The sequence below is a fragment of the Alosa sapidissima genome, chromosome 2 (genome assembly GCF_018492685.1).
Source record: "Alosa sapidissima isolate fAloSap1 chromosome 2, fAloSap1.pri, whole genome shotgun sequence".
Lineage (NCBI taxonomy): Eukaryota > Metazoa > Chordata > Actinopteri > Clupeiformes > Clupeidae > Alosa > Alosa sapidissima.
The window spans coordinates 3,679,600-3,701,875 of NC_055958.1; the positions used below are offsets into that span (position 1 = coordinate 3,679,600).

At 42.7% G+C, this 22,276-nt stretch overlaps 1 protein-coding gene across 2 annotated transcripts in view; it reads right to left on the reverse strand.

The window, feature by feature from the left end:
* gypc (glycophorin C (Gerbich blood group)) overlaps positions 1-22,276 on the reverse strand; it is a 41,378-nt gene that overhangs the window by 9,137 nt on the left and 9,965 nt on the right. The window contains exons 2-3 of one of the 2 annotated variants that reach the window (XM_042074600.1): positions 18,521-18,567; positions 16,809-17,017 (exon numbers count right to left, since the gene is read on the reverse strand). In XM_042074600.1, coding sequence (XP_041930534.1) covers positions 16,809-16,866 — 58 coding nt within the window. In that variant the 5' untranslated portion in view covers positions 16,867-17,017; positions 18,521-18,567. Of the gene's footprint in view, positions 1-16,808; positions 17,018-18,520; positions 18,837-22,276 lie in introns of those variants that run through there. The other variant, XM_042074595.1, reaches the window with a different exon arrangement.

Consider the following 22,276-nt stretch of genomic DNA (forward strand, 5'->3'; position numbering starts at 1 on the left):
TTCTTTTTTTTTTCAACGGCTGCCATGAAGCCCTGAGGACCCGGCAGACAGGCAGCCGGTGCCAATGGCATGAGATGGCGCTGAGTGTTAGACACATCACTCCTCACTTTTTCTGCCTTCACACATTTTAGCTCACACATACACACACACACAACACATACACAGACACATACACACATACACACACACACAACACATACACAGACACATACACACACACACACACACAACACATACACAGACACATACACACACACACACACACACACACAACCACAGGGCCAAGGGGCCACACAGTCACAAGGAAAATCTAACCTGGGGGCTAAGACTTTCGCTTTCATCACTTTCCCAGAAGTGCAGTAATCTTGCCCAAATGCGGGGCTTTGAAGCACACTGGTAATTGTCTCCCGGTAGGAAGGACTGTAAAACTGGGAGCAAAATTAATTCCTCCCTCCAGTCTCATGGCAGACACAGCGCTGATATGATATTCTCAGGAATAAACTCGATGCTAATATCTAGATCACTGCTATGTGTGGCAGGAATAAACTCGATGCTAATATCTAGATCACTGCTATGTGTGGCAGGAATAAACTCGATGCTAATATCTAGATCACTGCTATGTGTGACAGGAATAAACTCGATGCTAATATCTAGATCACTGCTATGTGTGGCAGGAATAAACTCGACGCTAATATCTAGATCACTGCTATGTGTGGCAGGAATAAACTCGACGCTAATATCTAGATCACTGCTATGTGTGGCAGTAGGGCCAGTGACTATCCCTACTGATACATGGGCCACAATTTATCATGGCATTGCACAGTGGATATGCTGTGGTGCTTAGTCTGTCCACTGTGATATTTTTCAAGGTTAATAAAGCTATTCTGTTTGCGGATGGACTGTTGATTGTAGTCATAACGGTGATGTACATTAAGAGAATCATCAAGACCACAGAGGTATCCTAGAGGTAGTCTAGTTGTATGAACGGTGACCCCCTCTTTTTTCTTTGATATCAGAGACTCATTGTTTGAGTGCATGATTGCATTTCATTTACTGTCACCCCTGCTTTTCATTGTGGAAGTATGATAAAATGGCAAAAGATGATTTTTATACCTCTTTTAATCTGTGTATCTATCTCTCTGGCTATGTTAGGTAGCTTTTTATGTGTAGATAGTCTACTTCCCAGGTTAGCAAGTAGACCTTACCAGTAGATCTCCAGGAAACACTGTTCACCGATAACAATAATAATACATCAATATCTTTTTGAAACTTTTTTAGTCAAGACCTGAATGAAACGCTGAAAGAGGGGTTCATTTGAAATCATATGATGTGCTGTCTCCTGCTTTGCTACAACACCACTAAGATCATTTCATTTGGCTTTCAATCACTGTTAAATTGTGAGGAATTTTCGGTGTCACATGCAATCAAAATTTGATTCCTCGTTCAATACTTGTCATTTTCTAAAAGGTGTGCCGGTTCCATTAAAAGACAAAATGAGGCAGCAACATAATATGTCAGAGGCACCAACAGTTTTATTCTTGCCCCTCACTCAAATCTGTCAGATGAGGAAGCATTGCTACTGCCAGTTTTGTCACTTGTTCATCAGTGGCTTGTCTCTTTTATTTTGTTTTGAATGTTTACCTGATGAACACAGTTGATTTGTTGTTGAATGAACCTCTCTACTTTCTCCAAATGTGCAGCTCATCTGTTTTGACCTGTAGCTGACATAGATTCAGGTGTATATCTGAATGCCTTGAGTGTGTGTGTCTCACCAGTATTTAGTTTATCAAACTCAGATTTATTCAGCTTTTCAATATAGTATTTTATATAGAGTACATGCTTAACTGTTGCCTTTCATGAACTTGTAGAAACTATTAGGTCTCATGAGGATTGTTGGTTCCATCATAAATGATAAACGGGTATAAACCACGGTATAGATTTTCTGATTTTCTGCGAGGTACATAATTCAACATTTCAAGGTCCTCACCTCTCTTTTAGTTAAATCACTTGAGCGGATCATTAAAACACACATCATTAACTCCTGTAGACATGCCTTTGACCCTCTACAATTTGCCTACAGATTTGGGAGGGGGTGGACAATGCCATTGTAGTGCTTTTAAATGATCTGTATACACACCTGGATGGTTGTAAAACACATGCTCGCGATTTATTTGCAAACTTTTTATCAGCATTCAATACAATTCACCCACAAATTTTAGCAAAATTCAACACTAATTAAATGGATCTTGGACTTCTTGAGTGGGCGGCCACAAAGAGTAAGGGTGGGCAACACATTATCTGGGGTCCGCTTCACTTCAATTGGGACACCACAAGGTAGTGTCACCACTGCTATATATATTGTACACGGACTGTTGTCGCAGTAGTTACCCTGGACGTCATATAATCACATTTGCAGATGATACTGAACACAGTTGATTTGTTGTTGAATGAACCTCTCTACTTTCTCCAAATGTGCAGCTCATCTGTTTTGACCTGGAGCACCTTAGAGCAACTTCTAAAAGACAGTTTCCTCAGCGGATATCTACAGGCAACAGTCTACAAAAATGTAGACTGTTTGGGTGAAATGTTTAAATATTTCACCCAAACTGTCTCAGTATTTCACCAGTGCAACTGAAAAAAAAAAGCATCTCTGCATCCCCCAAGACCACCAGCACTAACCCATATGACCACAAGCAATGACAAGGAGTAAAAAATAAATAATGGCAAAAAAATGGCTTCAAACTCATTCTGATGCCACATCGACTTAGACTTAGGCAAATGGAGTGTCTGACATTGCCAATTGCCAATGGAAATGGTATCACTTAAAACACAGGTACAGACCGGTTAGACAGCTCTAGCGTGAGATCATCATTATTGGTTCTAAAGAAACACATCAGTCGTTCATCACAGAAGAATGTTATGTAGGGTTTGTTAACAGAAGGACTCACACAATGTCCAAACAAACCCCAACATTCTTAAATGGTAGTTGTTGGTGGCAGTCATTAGAATGTTATATATATATATATATATAACATTCTAATGACTGCCACCAACACAGACTGATGGTGCACACTGACCCAACTGTAGGTGTTTGTTGGAGTTTGTTGGCGTTTGTTGGGGCACTGTGCAAGCACCTTAACACATCTGGGGGGGAATACATAGAAGTAGGCGTACAAGTCAGATTTAGCACTTCATTGCCATACTGGTACTAATCGAAACATTCAGACTAAAATGCACTACAGCATTAAGAAAATACATGATACGCATATATCCATTTACTTATAAACATACCAACCATTAGCATCACCATCAGCTGGTGATTAAGCAATTAAGCAAATCATGAAATGCACACATTAGCTGCGCAATTATATACCGGTAAGCAATCAGTCTGGAGGTCTGATATGATACATTAGTGATATTTAGGAGTTCTACAATGAACCTTAGAGCTTTCTCTTCTTCTTCTCTCTCTCTCTCTCTCTCTCTCTCTCATAGTGAGCTGTCTTTCCAGCTGTTTGTTTCCACGGATACCGCTATAGCAAATGATGTCTTTTAAAATGATTAGTCGTTCAAAGCAGTCTAGTCCTCAATAATACACTGTATCCCTGTTTAAAATATGCACATATATGTATAGAAATATCCCAATTCTTGCAATAAACATAAGCCACTATGTTGCACTCTTCGAATTTGTAACGATATAGCACAGAACTTTTTACCTCAAGCTCCAAAACTGCCTAATTTTTTTTCTGTCTTTTTTTCAACAGAAGCTACTTTCTCCTGAGTTAAAATGATTCCTGCTGAGAATGGCTACAGAAAGGGACCTGCTCCCAAAGTCCTCCCGAATGAATCTCATCCCAGGGAGGAAAGGGTTTCAGGGGGTCGAGCCAAGGACTGGGATTCATCTACTCACATTTTTCAAGAGCTTAACAGACGGAGAAAGAGGGAGTGTGTAAAGATGACTTTTTGATTGGGTCATTTTGTGGGAGACATCCATGATCTAAGAACTTGGACTCCCAGAAAAAAAGATGAACTAACAAAAATGTTGCCACTGTAGAACTGTAGAAATGTTCAATACCTACACAGTTTGCTTTTTGCAAACAATGAAATAATACAATAGACATTACAGACAATTATCTTATTTTGTAATTGCATAGATTTCTTCATCTGAGCATTCCGATTACATCCTGGAGGTTTATTTTTGAGTGGTATTATTAGCAAATATCCTGTGGGCCTATACAACTATATTAATTCATTGAAATTCACATCATCACATGAATGTTATCAATTAATATGAAATCGATGCAGTTTCATTATAAAATGCACAATCTACATCACAAGTCTTTGGAAGTCGGATACCCTAGTCACTTTCCTATATTCTACAAGATCAAGCTGCAGAATTGGCTGACTGATATTCCCATCAAAGCCTGAATACAGCATATTCATATTCCTGAACTTGCATAACAGCAAACGACTATGCAGGACATATACTGCAAAGGATGTTATGAGGCTGACTCTGGACTAAGATTATGCACCTGAGGTGCATTTCTGAACGTTAAATTGGCAGCTCAGAAAAAGTCCCCATATGTGTCATATAAATTATCCTCTCAAAAACACAATTACATCACTGGCGTATTCAGTTCAGATGCTGTAACACCTCCTCAATTAAAAACATGATTTCTCATCTCTTCATGTGAAATATCTGTTAAAGCAATATCTTGAGCTCAGTAGTACACCATTTATTTTACCAAAGGACAATAAATGATTTATAGAAGGGGGTCCTTCCCATTTGTCTCGGTGGTATACAGTGCTGTTAGATTCAATGGAGTGGCCTCTGCACAGCCTTGAGTGAAACTGTGTGCAGGGCCAAATAAATCAGATAGCTACAGGCAAGATTGCCTGAGGTTTAACTCTCTATACCTCTTAGTTAGAGAGGCCCTCTGTTATATGGCCAAGGCTACACAGGCGCCACCCCCCCCCCACCCCCCTTTAAACTTTTCATACTATCAGACCTTCCCATCAAACAAGTGGATATCAGACTCTAGATTTTTCTAAGCTAGGCAGCAGTCTCTCAGGCTACCAGTCCCTCAGATCAGAAAATAAGGCTAGCGGAACATGTCGAGTGTCAAAGGCAGTTCTTCAGATGTTGTTGCGCAAATGCTGAAGAATGTTGGCTCAATGGTGTCAAAACATGAATTATGTCTAGCGTTCCACTATTCTGCCTTTGACAAATCCAACAAGTGGTGAAAAGGAGTAATATGTGGCTGTGTTATATAGTTTTTGTGAGAGATGTGAGCGTCAGCTACTGGTTGATGGCTCTTAAATGGAGAGCTTACTGGAACTGCCCACATATACTTTCTTTAGCAGCCATTACATATTTGAGTTTCACTCTGGTCTACAGGACACTTCTGGATATGCACCATTTAATCTTAATTCTATGATCTAGCGTTATGCCTTCTTTCACCCATGGCAGTCTTCTGATGAATGTCTGCTGTATCGGCCTTCCATCAACTCTAAGATGTCACAGTCAAGACTCTTTTTGTCTCTGATTCGTCATTGGTGGAATATCCCTGTTTTTTACACTAGTCCATCACAGGTTACAACCCAGTGAAAGCTGTTACTTAACTTGAACTGAAATAGTGAGGATAAAGTTATGTGCAAAGGCAAGTTTCCTCGTTAGACCACAACCTTGTCTATAGATAGTCAGAGAGTTCAGGAGTGAGAGAGGAGGCCACAACCTTTCAATTGCCAGGCTAACCCACAACACAAATAAACTGTGTGTACTGTGTTGATCAGCATTATTCAGCACCTATAGAGTATGTCCTTGAATAGAGAGCTTAAAGGACAGTGCTTGTTTTTGTTGTGTTTTCCATTTAAAGTAGGGACCTCTTCTTCTTTAGCTGTAGGCTCAAATGCATTTTCTTTCTCTATATACATCCATATATTATCCTGGCAAGTGCTTCTGATATTGATTCACATTTGCTTGAATTTCCATGGTCACCAATAAAAAAAGAAAAAAAAAAACTCTTTTCAGTGCAGACATTCATAACTATTGCACTATAATTATGATTATGAAGATTTTGTCACTGTATGGCACTCGCCCTTGTCAAGGTCAGCCTACAATCACAGCGAGCAGGACATCTAATCTTTTATGGCAGGTAAGGCGGAGGAAATGGATTAAGAATCTCTGAAAAAAGTAACAAATGGGAAATTGCAAATGACCCAAAGGTCACCCGGACACTGATATAGTTATTCAGTGACCTAGAAATCAGATTACGGTGCTGGAGGGAAAGACATATCAAATTGGGAAATAAAGCTGCAAGGGTAACAGTTCCTCTGTGAAGATGAGGTTGGGTGTCACAGGGACACCCTTGGGTTCTTGAACTGAGCAGTGTGAAGGCATTTCAAACTTTTGATTTTGCATGTGTGAAAAAAAGTTTGAGGAGCCAGTGTGCTAAAGCAGAACTCCTCCACCCTTGTCTTTTACCGTCTCCTGTTCTGTCTTCCTCTGTACAGCTTTATTTTCTGGGTTTCAGATTTAAATGAATGAACGTGATTATTTGACTTTATGGTACTTGGATTGAAAGGAAACACAAGGATGCATGGCAATAGCATGGCAATTCCTATTTTTAATAGGAAGCTGCTTGGATTCATGAGAGTTAAGCTTACTGCAGATCCTATCTTGAAATCCAGGGCAGATGGCTGCCTTGTACAACACTGTTGTTTTTTTAATAACAAATACCTCATTAAAGAGACACAGTTAAAGCTAGCATACACTGGCTCTGTGGCAAACTGCAATAGACATTTTGTTCCATTGTTTTTGTATTTGAGGGTCTGGACTCATGGAACAATGTGGCTCAATTGACCAGTGAGTTGACAACACACCCACCACAACAAGCTACTGTCAAGGGCAACACACCCACCACAACAAGCTACTGTCAAGGGCAACACACCCACCACAACAAGCTACTGTCAAGGGCAACACACCCACCACAACAAGCTACTGTCAAGGGCAACACACCCACCACAACAAGCTACTGTCAAGGGCAAAACACCCACCACCACCACAAGCTACTGTCAAGGGCAACACACCCACCACAACAAGCTACTGTCAAGGGCAAAACACCCACCACCACCACAAGCTACTGTCAAGGGCAACACACCCACCACAACAAGCTACTGTCAAGGGCAACACACCCACCACCACAAGCTACTGTCAAGGGCAACACACCCACCACAACAAGCTACTGTCAAGGGCAACACACCCACTAGTGCACAAGCCACCCACCACAACAAGCTACTGTCAAGGGCAACACACCCACAACCACAAGCTACTGTCAAGGGCAGCACACCCACCACAACAAGCTACTGTCAAGGGCAACACACCCACCACCACAAGCTACTGTCAAGGGCAGCACACCCACCACCACAAGCTACTGTCAAGGGCAACACACCCACCACAACAAGCTACTGTCAAGGGCAACACACCCACCACAACAAGCTACTGTCAAGGGCAACACACCCACCACAAGCTACTGTCAAGGGCAACACACCCACCACAACAAGCTACTGTCAAGGGCAGCACACCCACCACCACAAGCTACTGTCAAGGGCAACACACCCACTAGTGCACAAGCCACCCACCACAACAAGCTACTGTCAAGGGCAGCACACCCACCACCACAAGCTACTGTCAAGGGCAACACACCCACCACCACAAGCTACTGTCAAGGGCAACACACCCACCACAACAAGCTACTGTCAAGGGCAACACACCCACTAGTGCACAAGCCACCCACCACAACAAGCTACTGTCAAGGGCAACACACCCACTAGTGCACAAGTCACCCACCACAACAAGCTACTGTCAAGGGCAACACACCCACCACAACAAGCTACTGTCAAGGGCAACACACCCACCACCACAAGCTACTGTCAAGGGCAACACACCCACTAGTGCACAAGCCACCCACCACAACAAGCTACTGTCAAGGGCAACACACCCACCACCACAAGCTACTGTCAAGGGAACACACCCACCACAACAAGCTACTGTCAAGGGCAACACACCCACCACCACAAGCTACTGTCAAGGGCAACACACCCACCACAACAAGCTACTGTCAAGGGCAACACACCCACTAGTGCACAAGCCACCCACCACAACAAGCTACTGTCAAGGGCAACACACCCATTAGTGCACAAGCCACCCACCACAACAAGCTACTGTCAAGGGCAACACACCCACCACAACAAGCTACTTTCAAGGGCAACACACCCACTAGTGCACAAGCCACCCACCACAACAAGCTACTGTCAAGGGCAACACACCCACCACAACAAGCTACTTTCAAGGGCAACACACCCACCACCACAAGCTACTGTCAAGGGCAACACACCCACCACAACAAGCTACTGTCAAGGGCAACACACCCACCACAACAAGCTACTGTCAAGGGCAACACACCCACCACAAGCTACTGTCAAGGGCAACACACCCACTAGTGCACAAGTCACCCACCACAACAAGCTACTGTCAAGGGCAACACACCCACTAGTACACAAGTCACTCGGCACAAACAGAAACAAGCAGTTCTGACAGTTCGCTGAAGTGCAGGGGAAAGTCTTTACCAGGTGGTGACATGTACCAGCCCTGCTCGCCAATGGGACCTGATGGGGTCAGCAGAATACAAACGCCCTACATACTCAGGGCTTTGGGCTCATGATGCCCATAAAGTCTGGCCACTCAGAGTGACTGCGGGTTAATGATGTACTGGATCAGCCGGTGAGTGGCTCACCCTTCAGTGGATCCTCCATAGCATGCCTCTCACATTGGCATAAGCTTCTTATACAGTATGTCTTGCACATAAGTGCAGCTCAACGCTCCAAACAAGATGCCTAATACATGGCCTTCCGCCTTTCCCATAAGTGTGGATAAACTCAAAAAGGTCAGAAGTCTTTGACCAAAACTCCAACATGGTCACATTATGCAAAGAACATGCTTACTGTATTTCTACAAGACTGATGTGGATAAAAGATAGCAAGGGAAACCTTCTCTTGTAGAGAGAGTCTACTGTCTCTCACTCTTTTCAACATGCCCACCTAACAGGGACAGCTATAGCAGCTATTTGCAGCTCCTTACTGTACATACATTCATGTGTGGAAGTAGGTTGCACTCACAGGTTGCAGAAAGCCAACTCACAGCCTCTCTAGGCCACGGCACTTCCATCTAAACTCGCCTCAGATGAAATAGCTAAACGAGTAACAGAATCTTGTGTAAGCGGAATCAGCCTAGTCCAGCCCTGTCTGTACAAGATAGCAGTGTGGTTTCAGTCACTAGAGACAGAGGTGATTTTAAAATGCAGATGACAGGGGGCTAACACTTTTGCAACCTATCCTGCTGTTAGATTGACGTATTTAAGATGAATGGCATGTTGGAAGTGGCAGGGTTTTATAGAGAGCAGCTGTCTGTGGTTGGCTGTACATTTACATTTGAGAGAAAATCAGCTCTAAGAGCCATTTGATGACGTTTAAGGAAGCTAACCATTCTCTGCACATATCCAAAGGCAGCCCAACTTTTGGGCATATTTCCATAAACTTAACTCCAACTGGGGAGCCTTTTTTCAGAAACCTTGAAAGCTCTACTCAATCAATTTTATGGACATTGCCCTTGGCACATTTGCTAAAATTACTATTTGCAACCTGCAATGACCCCCGCGTAAGGGTATCTTAATTTACCTTCCATTACTGATCTTAGAAAATAGAACCATCATTAATCATGTTGTGGGAAAGGGATAATGGAGGAATACAGTATTTCCTATCAGAAGGTTACTTGTCCCAAGAAAGATCACTGCCTTGCACAACATCTCTGCAAAAGGCGGCGACACTAAGGAAAGAGAAGCGTATCATCTTGTATTGTTTCTAACATTCCTTAATGAGAAATTGATCTCAACTGAACTAATTTTAATTAAATCAAGGGTCCGTATTTGCTTTAAATAATATGTGAATGCCTAGCAAGGTCAGTTTGTTACTGTGATGGGTCTTATTAAAATGAGTTACTCCCACAAGGAAAGAACACAGTTAATAGAGATATGATATCATCAAACCGAATCTGTACGGGCCATTTCACTTGCTTTCATTCTGTTATTTGTGTTCAACTAGAGCTTGGGGTGCGGAATGAAATGAATGCACACAGTTCCCAAACGTTTCCTCCTAAGAGGCTGTTTACTTTATAAAACAGCAATGAAATGCTGCTATTGAATGTTATTTGAAAGTAAGGCACACAACAATGTTTAGTGAAGAAAGTTTACATGTTGTGTAAACACTCTAATATCATTACAATAACAATGCACAAACAACGTGTACTTGTTTTGATTGTCACTGTAGGGAAACTAGCTTCTCAAATGATGTCATTAACATGCCCCTGATAAGGTAAGGGGAATCTTCTGATGCAGATTCAGGTGAATATATCTGACACAAGTCAGTCTCTCCTTTCCATGTTACACTTACAATAACATTCATGGGCCTGTCAGTGTTGTGAAAGAATGCTTTCCTTTTATGGGCTAGGTTGGCCCATAGGATTGCATTGTACAGTATCATATGACCTTACTGAGGAAATGACCCTTATTGTTTTGCTGGCCAAACTCTTTATTTGGCTCCGACCTCTGACTCTTCAGTTTGGTCCCCGTGGCTTTTGTGCTCTATGATAAATTGGAGTTAAAATCGTTGCTCTTGCTCTCAATAGCTTTCCTTCTTACTGAAACTTGGCAGTTTTGCCTCCAGTGTATGTTGCTATGGATGAAAGTGCCTGGCAAACTAACGAGTGCAAATGTATGTAGTCAAGTCAAGGTCACCATCATTTGGTTGCCAGCAAGTAAAATATATTGAATCTTTCCAACACTAAGTATCAACAGTATATACTCAGTTTTGTGTTACTTGCTGAATACCATTCATATATCGCATTCATTTGACTAAATAGAATTATGATCTTGCTGACCTCTTTTCTCAACTTTAGTCAATTCTCAATTCTTGACTCAATTAGTCACACACACACACTAACACACACACACACAGAGGCCCCCAGGTTACATGCTACACAGAGGCCTCTTTCTTAGAGAGACTAACCTTCTATGAAGGAGTAAAGGCATGGCCATTCTTCACCCACCCCCCCCCCCCCCCCCCTTCTGACTCTGAGCTGCACTGAACACCCCCCCCCCCCCCCCACACACACACACACACACACACTCCTTACACCCTACATATCCTTAGCCTGGGGTCTCGTCTGGCTGAGAATTTGAAGCGAAGAACAAATTCTGTTCTCGTATCTCGACAAAACATATGGCCTGGCCCAACCACAGCATCAGAACAGCCTCCTCCACCCCTGCCTGCTTGTCCCTTTTTCTGTGCTGGTTGTAGGTCCCCTTAGGCCCCCATCTCTGGGACCGAGGCAGTGGGGGTTTGGAGTGTGTGTGTGTGTGTGTGTGTGTGCGTGTGTGTGTGAGTGTGTGTGTGTGTTTGGGTCGGGGGTGGGGGGGGTGCATGAGCAGTGGATGAGTCAGTTGGCTAACAACTATGAATTCTTATGACTGAATCAGATGACTGGGCCTGATTGCCTGCAGATGGTGCTTAGCCTCGTGCTCCTCCATGCCTGTTAGCAACAGCCTTCTGAGGAAGACTGATACATCAAAACAAATAAACAACAACACAAACAGCCAGCAAATACACTTGAACTAAGCTAGATTAGCATGAACACGGCTCGCTTTTGACTAGATGACTAAATACTGTGTGTGATTGGACCTCACTGTTGAGGTAATGAAGAGGAAGCCTGTGTGTTATTATCCCATCTACTACAGCTGGGCTTCAGAGCAGGAAGTGAGGGATCTTGCAGACCAGAGATAAACTCCCCACATCCAGCGCTGGGTCTCCAGACTTTCTCTTGGCAAATTTCACACATCCTTTTCCCTTCCTCCTCCCCCAAGGGCTGAGAAACAGTTCCAACTCCCAGGATGCAGACCAAGAAAATATTGCACTCCAAGAAAATAATGAACGCAATGTCCCACTCTTATCCCCCTTATTCTCCCAACCTCCTTTCTCCTCTTCCAAAGAAGTCTTCTGCTGCCTCTTATGAATGCATATATCAAGTCGCTTCCCTTTTTTTATTTCGCAACCTCTGAGTCTTGTTTGTGCTTTTTTTTGTCTCTGGTATGCACTGTAACATTCAGGGAGGAGAGGAGAGAGAGAGAGCGCTAAACACAGACGGAGTCAGGAGAGGCACATGTTGTGCAGACTCCGACTCTGAACTGGCACTGTGCCAACGGTACACAAGGCAGGCACCTTCCCAACAGTGTGTGCCCAGCTGAGAGAGAGAGAGAGAAGATGACATGCATGGACGCTTTAGAAATCTACCTGATAATTGAGACTATTTTCTTCCACAAAGAATTGTTGCATTACTTGAAAAAAAAACTATTTTGTGCTGAAGATGAGAGTCCTGAACCTGTAGATGAGTGCTTATGTGCTGTAGATCAGGGGTCTCCAACCTTTTACGTACCATGGACCGGTTTGATTCCTATTTTTTTCACGGACCGGCGGCGGGGGGGGGGGGGGGCGGGGGGTTCGGGGGTTCCATGTTCCATATGTGTTGTGCATGCATTACTTGAAAAGAACTAGCTCCAGTTATGTATGAACAGTGAAGGTAACGATCTCTTGTGAAAAACGTGAACTTGAAGAAGTGAAAATTGAACAATATGAACTATGAATATTGAACAACTTGAAGCTACATCTACAAGTGTGAACATGCTTAACAAAATATGGGAACAAAACATGGGAACTAAACGTGCATTACGAATATAATCAGTGGGAGCCCTGCTTGTTTCCCTGCAACAAGAAGCTTCCATCTGGGGGTGATGGAAGACAGTGACACCCTCAGTGTGTTTGAAATGTCCAGTCGATTACGCAATTTGGTCTTAGTTGCAGTCATTGCCGAAAACCCGGCCTCACATAGATACGTGGTGGGAAACGTTTTCAGCGCTTTTACGGCTATCTCGGGGATATTCTACTTTGTTTTTGATCCAAAAACCCGCCAGAGAGGTTTCCTTCTACACACTCTTTTTCACACTGCAATTTCGATCAACTGCTCTTCCTCCTGCGCTGACAAGTTGTTAGGACTATTTGGGATATTGACAAATGGGTTGCGGACCCACTCATTGGTTTGCCGTGGATCTTTGGAGGATGGGAAGTAACGCTCAAACTCATTTGAAAGTGCAACAAGGTGATCGCGCACCAGCTGCGAGAGAAAGGGCCCTGCCTCAGTCTCTCCCAAAACCCCCACTACTGTTTGGAACATATCAAATACACCCCGGTCCACTCGTCGTCCCCACAAATCAAGCTTGGCTTTAAATGCAGCGACTTTATCTGCCACTTTAAAGACAGTCGTCATTCTCCCCTGGAGTGACAGGTTGAGGTCATTAAGCAACCCGAATATGTCACACAGGTAAGCGAGTTTTGACACCCAGTCCTCATCATAAAATGTGCAGCTAACGGTGACTTTTTTTCTGTAAGAAATCTCTGCAGCGGCTCTCGCAACTCAAACACTCTGGCCAGTGACCTGCTAAAGATGCTTGTTTTTTGTTGCTCATTCTAGCAGTTTAGCTAACTTCGTGTGACACTACTGTTCGCCAAGAACTGATCAAGTAAAGTGAGCTGACCTGAGGCTGCGCAGCGCTGAAGGCAATATGTGAAAGTGTTGAAGGCGGGACAGACAGACGTAAGAAAATAGACCTTGCAAAATGCAAACATGCGTGCAATCAAACAACTGCATATAGGCCTAAGCCATGTAAAAACGTGACATTATTGCGAATTAAATTTAGTTTAGTTTGCATGCATTTTTTTAAACTCATGTCGTAGGATACGGCCCGGTTAGGAATGTCCTGCGGCCCGGTGGTTGGGGACCGCTGCTGTAGATGAGTGCTTATGTGCTGTAGATGAGTGCTTACGTGCTGTAGATGAGTGCTTATGTGCTGTATCTTGTATTGTGGCCGGTACTATACAACTAGAGTAACACCAACATCATTTCATGGATTTTCTGTTATGTTGTGTTATGGCCTTCGCTGGATACATACAGGCATCTATTGAAATATCCTGGTGTTCTGCTGATAACACAGTAGTCCATGAACTCATATTAGGAGTCGCATTATTGATACTGGCATTGACATTATTATTATGGACAATAGCAATAGCATGAAGGAAAACCCCATTTACTCTCAAAGTTCTGTATTCTCTAGGGACATGTAAATAGGTTGATGCAACATGCGGTGTCAGTGCACCCATAGGTTGCAGAGAAAATATAATCAACCTCTCAGAGCAGGCAATCATCATTTAACAGCAACATCAAATCTGATTTTTGCCCATACCCACCAGGGACACCAACTGTGAAGTGTATCGTAAATATTATCCTTGCATAACAAATGCTATGCAAATACACACCATGCTCTTACCCCCTGAATGTTTCACATCACAAAATGTAAACAAGCCTTTTAAGTTAGGAATGATATATTCTGTTATTTTCACCTCATTCTTATAATGGCTCCACAAGCAGTGAGAGTGTTCTCTAAATTGGGGGTCTCGTATTCGTGCCACGTTTGTGTCCACGACGAGTGCTTATTAGCTTTCAACATTCTTTGAACTGTTTTGGCGGACTTTTATGCCACATCCCAGTTTATAATAATATTGTTTCCCTTTGGTGTTGAAGCGCTGCTTATCTGTTTTCCCAAGCCTCTGGTCACAGGACAGAGGCAAAATCAGCGAGGTTCAATGGAAAACAACAGCAGGAAACAGAGCTGACCCACACTCTGTTTGTTATTCCTTTGTGTTGGCAGGACAGTTTTGTGTGCATTTAAATGTTTTTGTAGAGGACACAGTTTCAGCCATGCGATTCACACTCCGACTCCAATAGACCAGCACACACTTTGTGATTCGACAGAGATTTGGCTCACCAAATTTAGCTCCCTTGCTATACTATTAAAATAATATATTAATATAATATTAAAATGAGATATTGAGTACACAAACCATATATATTTGCAGCTGTACAGCAGCCATGTTAGATGATCGTATATTGAAACAAACAGCCCCTATCTTATTACATTCCATTACATTTAGCAGACACTTCTTGACCAAAGTGACTTACATGTCAGCTATATTACAAGGGATCACATTGTCCCTGGAGCAACTTGGGGTTAAGTGCCTTTCTCAAGGGCACAACGGTAGAAGCCGGGAATTGAACCGACAATTTTCAGGCTACTGCACGCTAGCCCAGCTCCTTAACCACTACACTACCACCGCCCCACTACCACTACGTACCACTACCTTATAATGTGTGTGTTTGGCCCCCAATGGGGCAATTTGTGGGGACAAAATAAAGTAACTTGAACTTGATGTATAATGTATTATGTATGACATAAACTTGATTTTGAATAGTAATTTGTTATTTGCCTGAAGAAGAGCACAGAGCACAGGGTTGGTGTGTGCGGGGTGGCTGAAGTGTTCCATAAGTGTTTTGGCTTTGTCTGCTGTGGTCGTATTATTGTCACAGCTGGTGGCGGCTGGGCCGGCCTCAAACGCATTCAGCTGTGTTCTCTCAGAGATCCGCTGCATTGTTTGCCTCCTGTCACCGAGGCCTACTCGACGCATGTCATCTCACCCATGCCACCAACGCGTGTCACGCTCATCGCCTTGCTTAATGTTTAGGCGCCGAAAAGTAAACAGTCAACATGACGCACACCGTGTGACCACCTGTCCTCTGCTGAATTATCAAGAAAGCCACAAACAAGCCACAAACAAAGCAGACGTTGAACAAATGCAGTTTCTTTTTGTCATAATGTTGCAGTAGTTATTATTATGATTAGCAACTTCATCAGAAAAATAGTTTTGGGATGGTGTAAGCCAGGTGTAGAAAGGCTTCCCCATATCATATCAAGATACACCTTCAAATATGGTCTGTCATGACGGTAAATGGCCCTAGAAAAATGTAATAATGCCACTGACAGCTGTTCTTCATATTGACATTGATACAAATTAGATAATGGAATTATATCAAATGCCACTGTAAGCCGAGAGCAGTCTCGAGATTAAATGAACAGCCTGAATATGAGATGTATTCATTTACAGTGATGCATAGGCTGGAAGAATGCATTTTCTCATTCTTCACATTTTAATAATGGCAACAGTTTCCAAACTGAAATTAATCATTTGTATTTGCCAGGTTGGTCGATGACACTATTACACCGCACCATATTCATCTGGGGGCCTCTCTGTTTGATTTAATTGAAGTGTGTGTTGATTGTTTGTGTGTGTGTGTGGGGGCGGGGGGGGGGGGTTGGGGGCTGTACTTATATGGCAATTAATCTATATCCAGATAGATTTCCAAATTGTTATGGATATTACCAAGAACCTTATCAGGCTAATTCAGTAAAGAGCATTCATTGCAACGGCATGGTCAGTATTATGATATTGGCTGTGAATTGTTTGTCAGTGTGTCTGTGCCTTGTGCACACATGCGCATGTAATTGCCCTCCCCAGTCATATTTTTGCATTATTGCCCCATGGACCAGTACACCTGAAGTATGCACAGGCGCTGACAACTCATACATAGAAAACCTAAGAGCTATAGAATAATGTCTCCGCTGTGCTCTTTTGGAGATGGAATAACAATGACTCTGCACTTCTAAATATCAACTCTATGTACGTGGCACCTTCTCAGTGTATTAAAAAAAAAAGATTATTTATAGGTGCACTGTGGGGAACTGCGGCCAACTCACCTGTGTTTGTGACCTGGGTCTGGTCAGTTACATTGAGTTCCCCTGTAGTGGAGTCCATGCTGCTGGAGTTGCAGGGCTTCCCGGGATCGGATTGAGAGGGACAGCTGATGGGAGCGAAAGTATCCGGAGGCTGTGAGTACTCCTGGGGGAGGAGAGGGGGGAGTGGGGGGTGGGGGGATTGCAATGCTGTCCCCTTTGGTTTCAGCTTTCTATGGGAAAGAGAAGGAGATGGAGAATGTGGTCGTAGAAGTTGTTATTATGTCAGTGTTACAGTATCTAGGTTATATACATAGATATAAAAATAGGATAAATAACAGTTGTGCAATCCAACTCTCAAAAGAAAAGGTCTGAGACCTCTGAGGCCTGACACTGAATGAAAGGTGTAAAAGGTATAACAGTCTATTATAGGTCTAAAATAGGACATATATCTTGAATATTAATTTATTAAACATTTTACAGGACAATCGCAAAGTCAATAGTGATTACATTATTTCCTCTCTAAGTTTAATACTGTAAGAATTAACTATGTGAATTCTAATCAACTATATAATTAGGCCATAAGATGTTTCACCAGGAGAGTTGCATGCTTGTTGTGTTTTGAAAGCCCTTACTCTTAAGTTACAGCGCTTGTGAAATTAGCTTAGATAACTCATTCAAACCCCTTTGAGCTTTACCTTCATTTTGCCCTCCTTGTTGTTTTAAGGTAAAGTTTCAATAGCTAAGCACTTCTGTCCCATCTGAGCGTTGTGGGAAATGAACTCTGCTGGCCTCTCCCACAACAAACACAGGAAAAGGAAGCCGATGTGGAGCTTTATCGAGGCCCAGCAGTCCTGCACACGCCAAACTCCCGAGGACTGGTTTCGATTAGTCTCAAGAAACTGACATCAGCCTGATTCCTGGAGACAGATTCATCCCCTCCGATTTCCCCTCTTGCTTAGCCCCATTGTCTTGTGTCTTATCAGACAGTTAAGACGAAAGATCAGCAACACTTCAAGCTCTTCTTTACCGATTTCATAAGACCAATACCACACATACCTAAGCACATCTGTAGCTCATCTTTGTGTCACCGGCTTTGCCAGAGAAAACCTGTTGCTCTCTCTCTCTCTCGCACTTCAGATGCCAAATAAAATAGGCTGGCCAAAGAGAAAGGAATATACATAAATAGGTCTATAAATGGAAGCACTTTGCACACGTGTGGTTGTCACATTATTTTGACAGTGACTGTAAGTTGCTCTGGTTTCGCAGTGACACAATAAGAAGTGATTGTGTGTGCATGCTAATCAGCTCTAATGTGAAAAGACACTTTTGCCGTCTGATAGATGACTGACACAGATGTTCCGTGATTTAGTCCACTTTAGCACTGTGATATCTGTTCCATTGTTCATTAAGCATGCAACTTTTGTACAAATGGGAAAATGTTCCTCTTGAACATTTCAACATGTACTGTATGCAAGAGTATATTAGTAGCTAGCTGTTGGTGCAGAGGAGTTTTGAGTTTTGCACAAAACTTTTACCCTTTTGAGACTTTTCAGGTAATGAACTTAAGCCACTCAAGACAAACATGTTTTTGTGCTCTTATTTTCAAGTTTCAGTTGTGGCTGTCAGGGCATTTCCTGCCAAGCATGTATGCACATCTTGAGTACTCTGGCTCCACACCAACCTGTTTACAAAGTTCTAAAAGTGAAGTTGCCAAAGAGAAGGAGCTCACTTACCCGACGTTCCTGAGTCTCAGAAAGAGATAGTTAGAGAGAGAGAGAGACTTCAGCTTCACTTTAGTTTCCCTTGGATGTCACTCTCTTCTATGTCATATTCCACGTTGAGAGAAAGCCCCCTGGACATAGTCCACATTCAGCGTAGGCAGCAGCTTGCTTTGTGGTTAAAAAAAAAACAGACTGACACAAAAAAAGGGAGGAGAACTAGAGTAATTTCCCCATTAGTTTTGCATGTATGGAGAGGAGTAGATCTGTTGCACGTGAACTTTCGCTTGGCACCTCCCCCTCCCCTCGGTCGGTGTATCCCCTTGCTGGAGATCTCTTCTGTCCCTCTAATGGTAATCCCCTCCCCTCGGTCGGCAGAAAAAAAAAAAATATCCCACAGCTGTTGCACTGGGAAGCGCGCAGAAGGGAAGGAGGAAAAGAAGAGAGAAGAAAGGAAGCAGAAGGGAAGAAAGAAGTAGAGAGAGAAGAAAGGGAGCAGAAGGGAAGAAAATAGGCTTGCGTCTCCTCACACTGTTTCATGCTGTTTTGGGTGTTTGTGCGTGGAACTGAAACAAGAGACTGTTTCTGAGACAAAGCCATGTGTAGAGTGGACACACAGACCACAACTAGATGAATGAATATTATCAACAAGATAATATTCATTCATCTAGTTGTGAGAGTCAAGATTGCAACACTTCACAGTGCTTCTGTGGTTCTGAATGTATTTACCGTATGTCCAATTCTTGAAAGGGGGTCCAGTACCTACATAACTGTTCATAATATACATAAAAAGTTATTATCTGACACACTACACTCTAGGGCTTGGATAGTGTATCCTTTGTTTGTTAATGAGTACCATTATTGTTGCAGACAATGTAATGAGTTTCAAAATCCCACCGCTATAATGTTTTTTGTATGTCATCAGCATTACATAAATCTGTCATACCAAACATAACACACCATACCAATTCAGACAGTGACAGAGAATGACAACAGAAACTTGTACAAAAGGTGTGCAGCAGTAGAGTCCGTTTGGAATCTGTGTAAACTGTATATTTACTGTCTGTTTATATGTCTATCAGTTGTCATGAGTCCATGTTGCCCTGACTTTAGGCATACAGTCAGGATCCGTCCAAAAAGATGGCATCAGTAATTCCCTTCTTGTTTGCTGTGATGTCCAACCATAAACTCCACAGCTAAATTTAGACACGAAGGACACATATTGGTTCTGCCAAATCCAGTTTGGTTGCAGTGAGGGCATAGATTAATATCCACCAAGCACCACCCTTCTCTCCTACCCGCATAGCTTGACTGATTTCAGTAGACATGACCGTGTGATGGGGGTGACGTGTGTAAGAAATTAATGACAGTGGAAGGGAAATAATCTTCTCACAGCCCGTCAGTGTTTTTCTATCAGTGTTAGTGCTACCGCAAAGTGGCTATTGTATTTGTCTCATGTGTGGCATTTTGTTATGGTTCAGTGGTTTAGAATTCAATATAACAGCAAAACACAGCTTTTTTCACCAATTACAAATACAATTTATAATTAATTTCTGGGTTTTTGCATGTTCTATCCCATAAAATAAAAATTCTATGGACGAAGTGATTATAGATGTTTCAACATCTAACCATGATTATTTTGGGGGTTTGTTTGTCAAATATAAAACTGTCTCATGTTGAAATCACATTGATTCGTTCATCCATATTTCAACGAAACAGGATTCCTCTCCATATACAGTAAGAAAGTGAACTGCTCAACATCTAGATAACACGTTTCACTTCTAGATGATATCATTTGTAAAAAAAGAAGACAAAACAGTAGTGAGTGGTGCACCATAATTAGCACTGTGTATTTTACCAGCTCATTAAATATAAGTGTAGGCCTGATCATCACATGTATTGGAAATGTTTACATGGAACTGATGTCTGTCAGGTCTCTCTTCATGGCTGCCACAGCCCAAAAATAGAACTTTGTGATGACAGCGATTTATGTCCTCATTGAGAATGCATGTCACACCGGGTGTGCCAATTGTTCTGGGTTTTTGTGTATAATTGATTGACTGTGCTGTAAATTAAGTTTGCCTAACAGGAAGGAGAATGGTTTTTTAATTGCCTCCATTTTCCTTTTAAAAATTGTGTGACTGTTGGCTGTCAGGAGGTGCAGATGCTAAACAAACTGTTGCCATTTCTTCTTTCAGCCACCAGATGCTGTCTCATTGTCAGGGCTGTTGTATTAATTACCTTGAAGAGCTCGGGCGTGGGTGGCGTCCTCTCTGTGAAACGAGACATGAAATAAGGACTTTTTTTTCCCGTGAAATATTCGTAAATTTCTGACTGTGCCCCCCAGGTACTTCTAGCTTTAGAACTTAACGAGGCTTATTAACAATGAACTGTCAAGACATTCCACACCATCCAGGCTGTGTGCTGTGTATATCTACACCACTGCTCATACACAGCATGAGCACCAGAAGCCTCCCCAGAGCCACGTGAAAACAAAACAATAACATCAGTCTGAACTGAACTATATTTAAAACACTACACCCCACCACGAACAACAACAACAACAACCTGCCCTTTGATACCAGCCCTGAGTTTGATTGATATCAGCGAGGCATCCCACCCCACCACAGCTACAGGTGTGAGGTGATTTGTGCTGGGCTATTGACGCCAGATGTGCATAATCCATTAGCTCGATGGCAGCTTTGTGTAATTACGCAAAACCAGAACAATGCTGGCGGAGCTGAGCTGGGCAGGCCCAGGCAGGCCGTGATTGGCCTCCTCAACGGAGATCCCGGTCTCAACACACACAGACAGAAATCAATTGGGAGGTAAATTGTGCAAACAAAATCCATTAGTACCTCTCGGCTACAAGATGTTAATTATATCAGATGCCACAGGCTTTAATTGAAATTACTAGCATTATGGACTAGGAGCCAAAGGACACAGTTTCTATTGAGAGAGAGAGAGAGAGGATGAGAAAGAGGGAGGGGATGAGAAAGAGATAGCATATGTTCTATGTGAGCTGTAAAGCCACTGTGAATAATAATGTTTACTGAGTAATTTACTAGACTAATGCCTTTTCCCATTTCTGTACCAGGAATCACAAATCCACTGGGTTGGGGACACATTCATATGCGTACCGATGTTTATGCATACGTGTGTGCAAAGTCAAGTTGGTTCTTACTTTCTGTGGAGATTGAGCTGCCATTCGGGAGAAAAGGTAACTTGATTATGACTGACAGTCTAACATCAGATAAACACCAGAGAAATGCACATACTGGTAAATACAACTTCAAACAATAGATGATTTGACAGAGAACAGTAAGTGCCATGCGATGAGACTCCAGTATCTGCACTCATGTTTAATACTTAATATGTTTTAAACATGTATTTGTTGTGTCCAGATCACATGACCAAGTTGATGGGAAAAAGATGTAAAGTTAGATCATGTGCCTGACAATAGTCTCAGAATCGATCACTTTTCCTCATCTTTAGTCATGGATGTTGACTAAGAAGGGCTAGACTACTATGCCTGGCTGATGTCTGCTCAGTTAGCCAACTGTGTGTGTGTGTTTGTGTACTAGGGTATGTGTGTGTGTGTGTGTGTGTTTGTGTGTGTGTTTGTTTGTGTGTTTTTGTTTGTGTGTGTGTGCGTGCGTGTGTGCACCTGCTGTGCCGTAGAGTCACCTGAAAAGTCCTGTGAGGAGTTCATGAACATGTATCCTTGTGTCCATTCAGGCAGCACATTGAGTAATGCTGGACACAGGCATG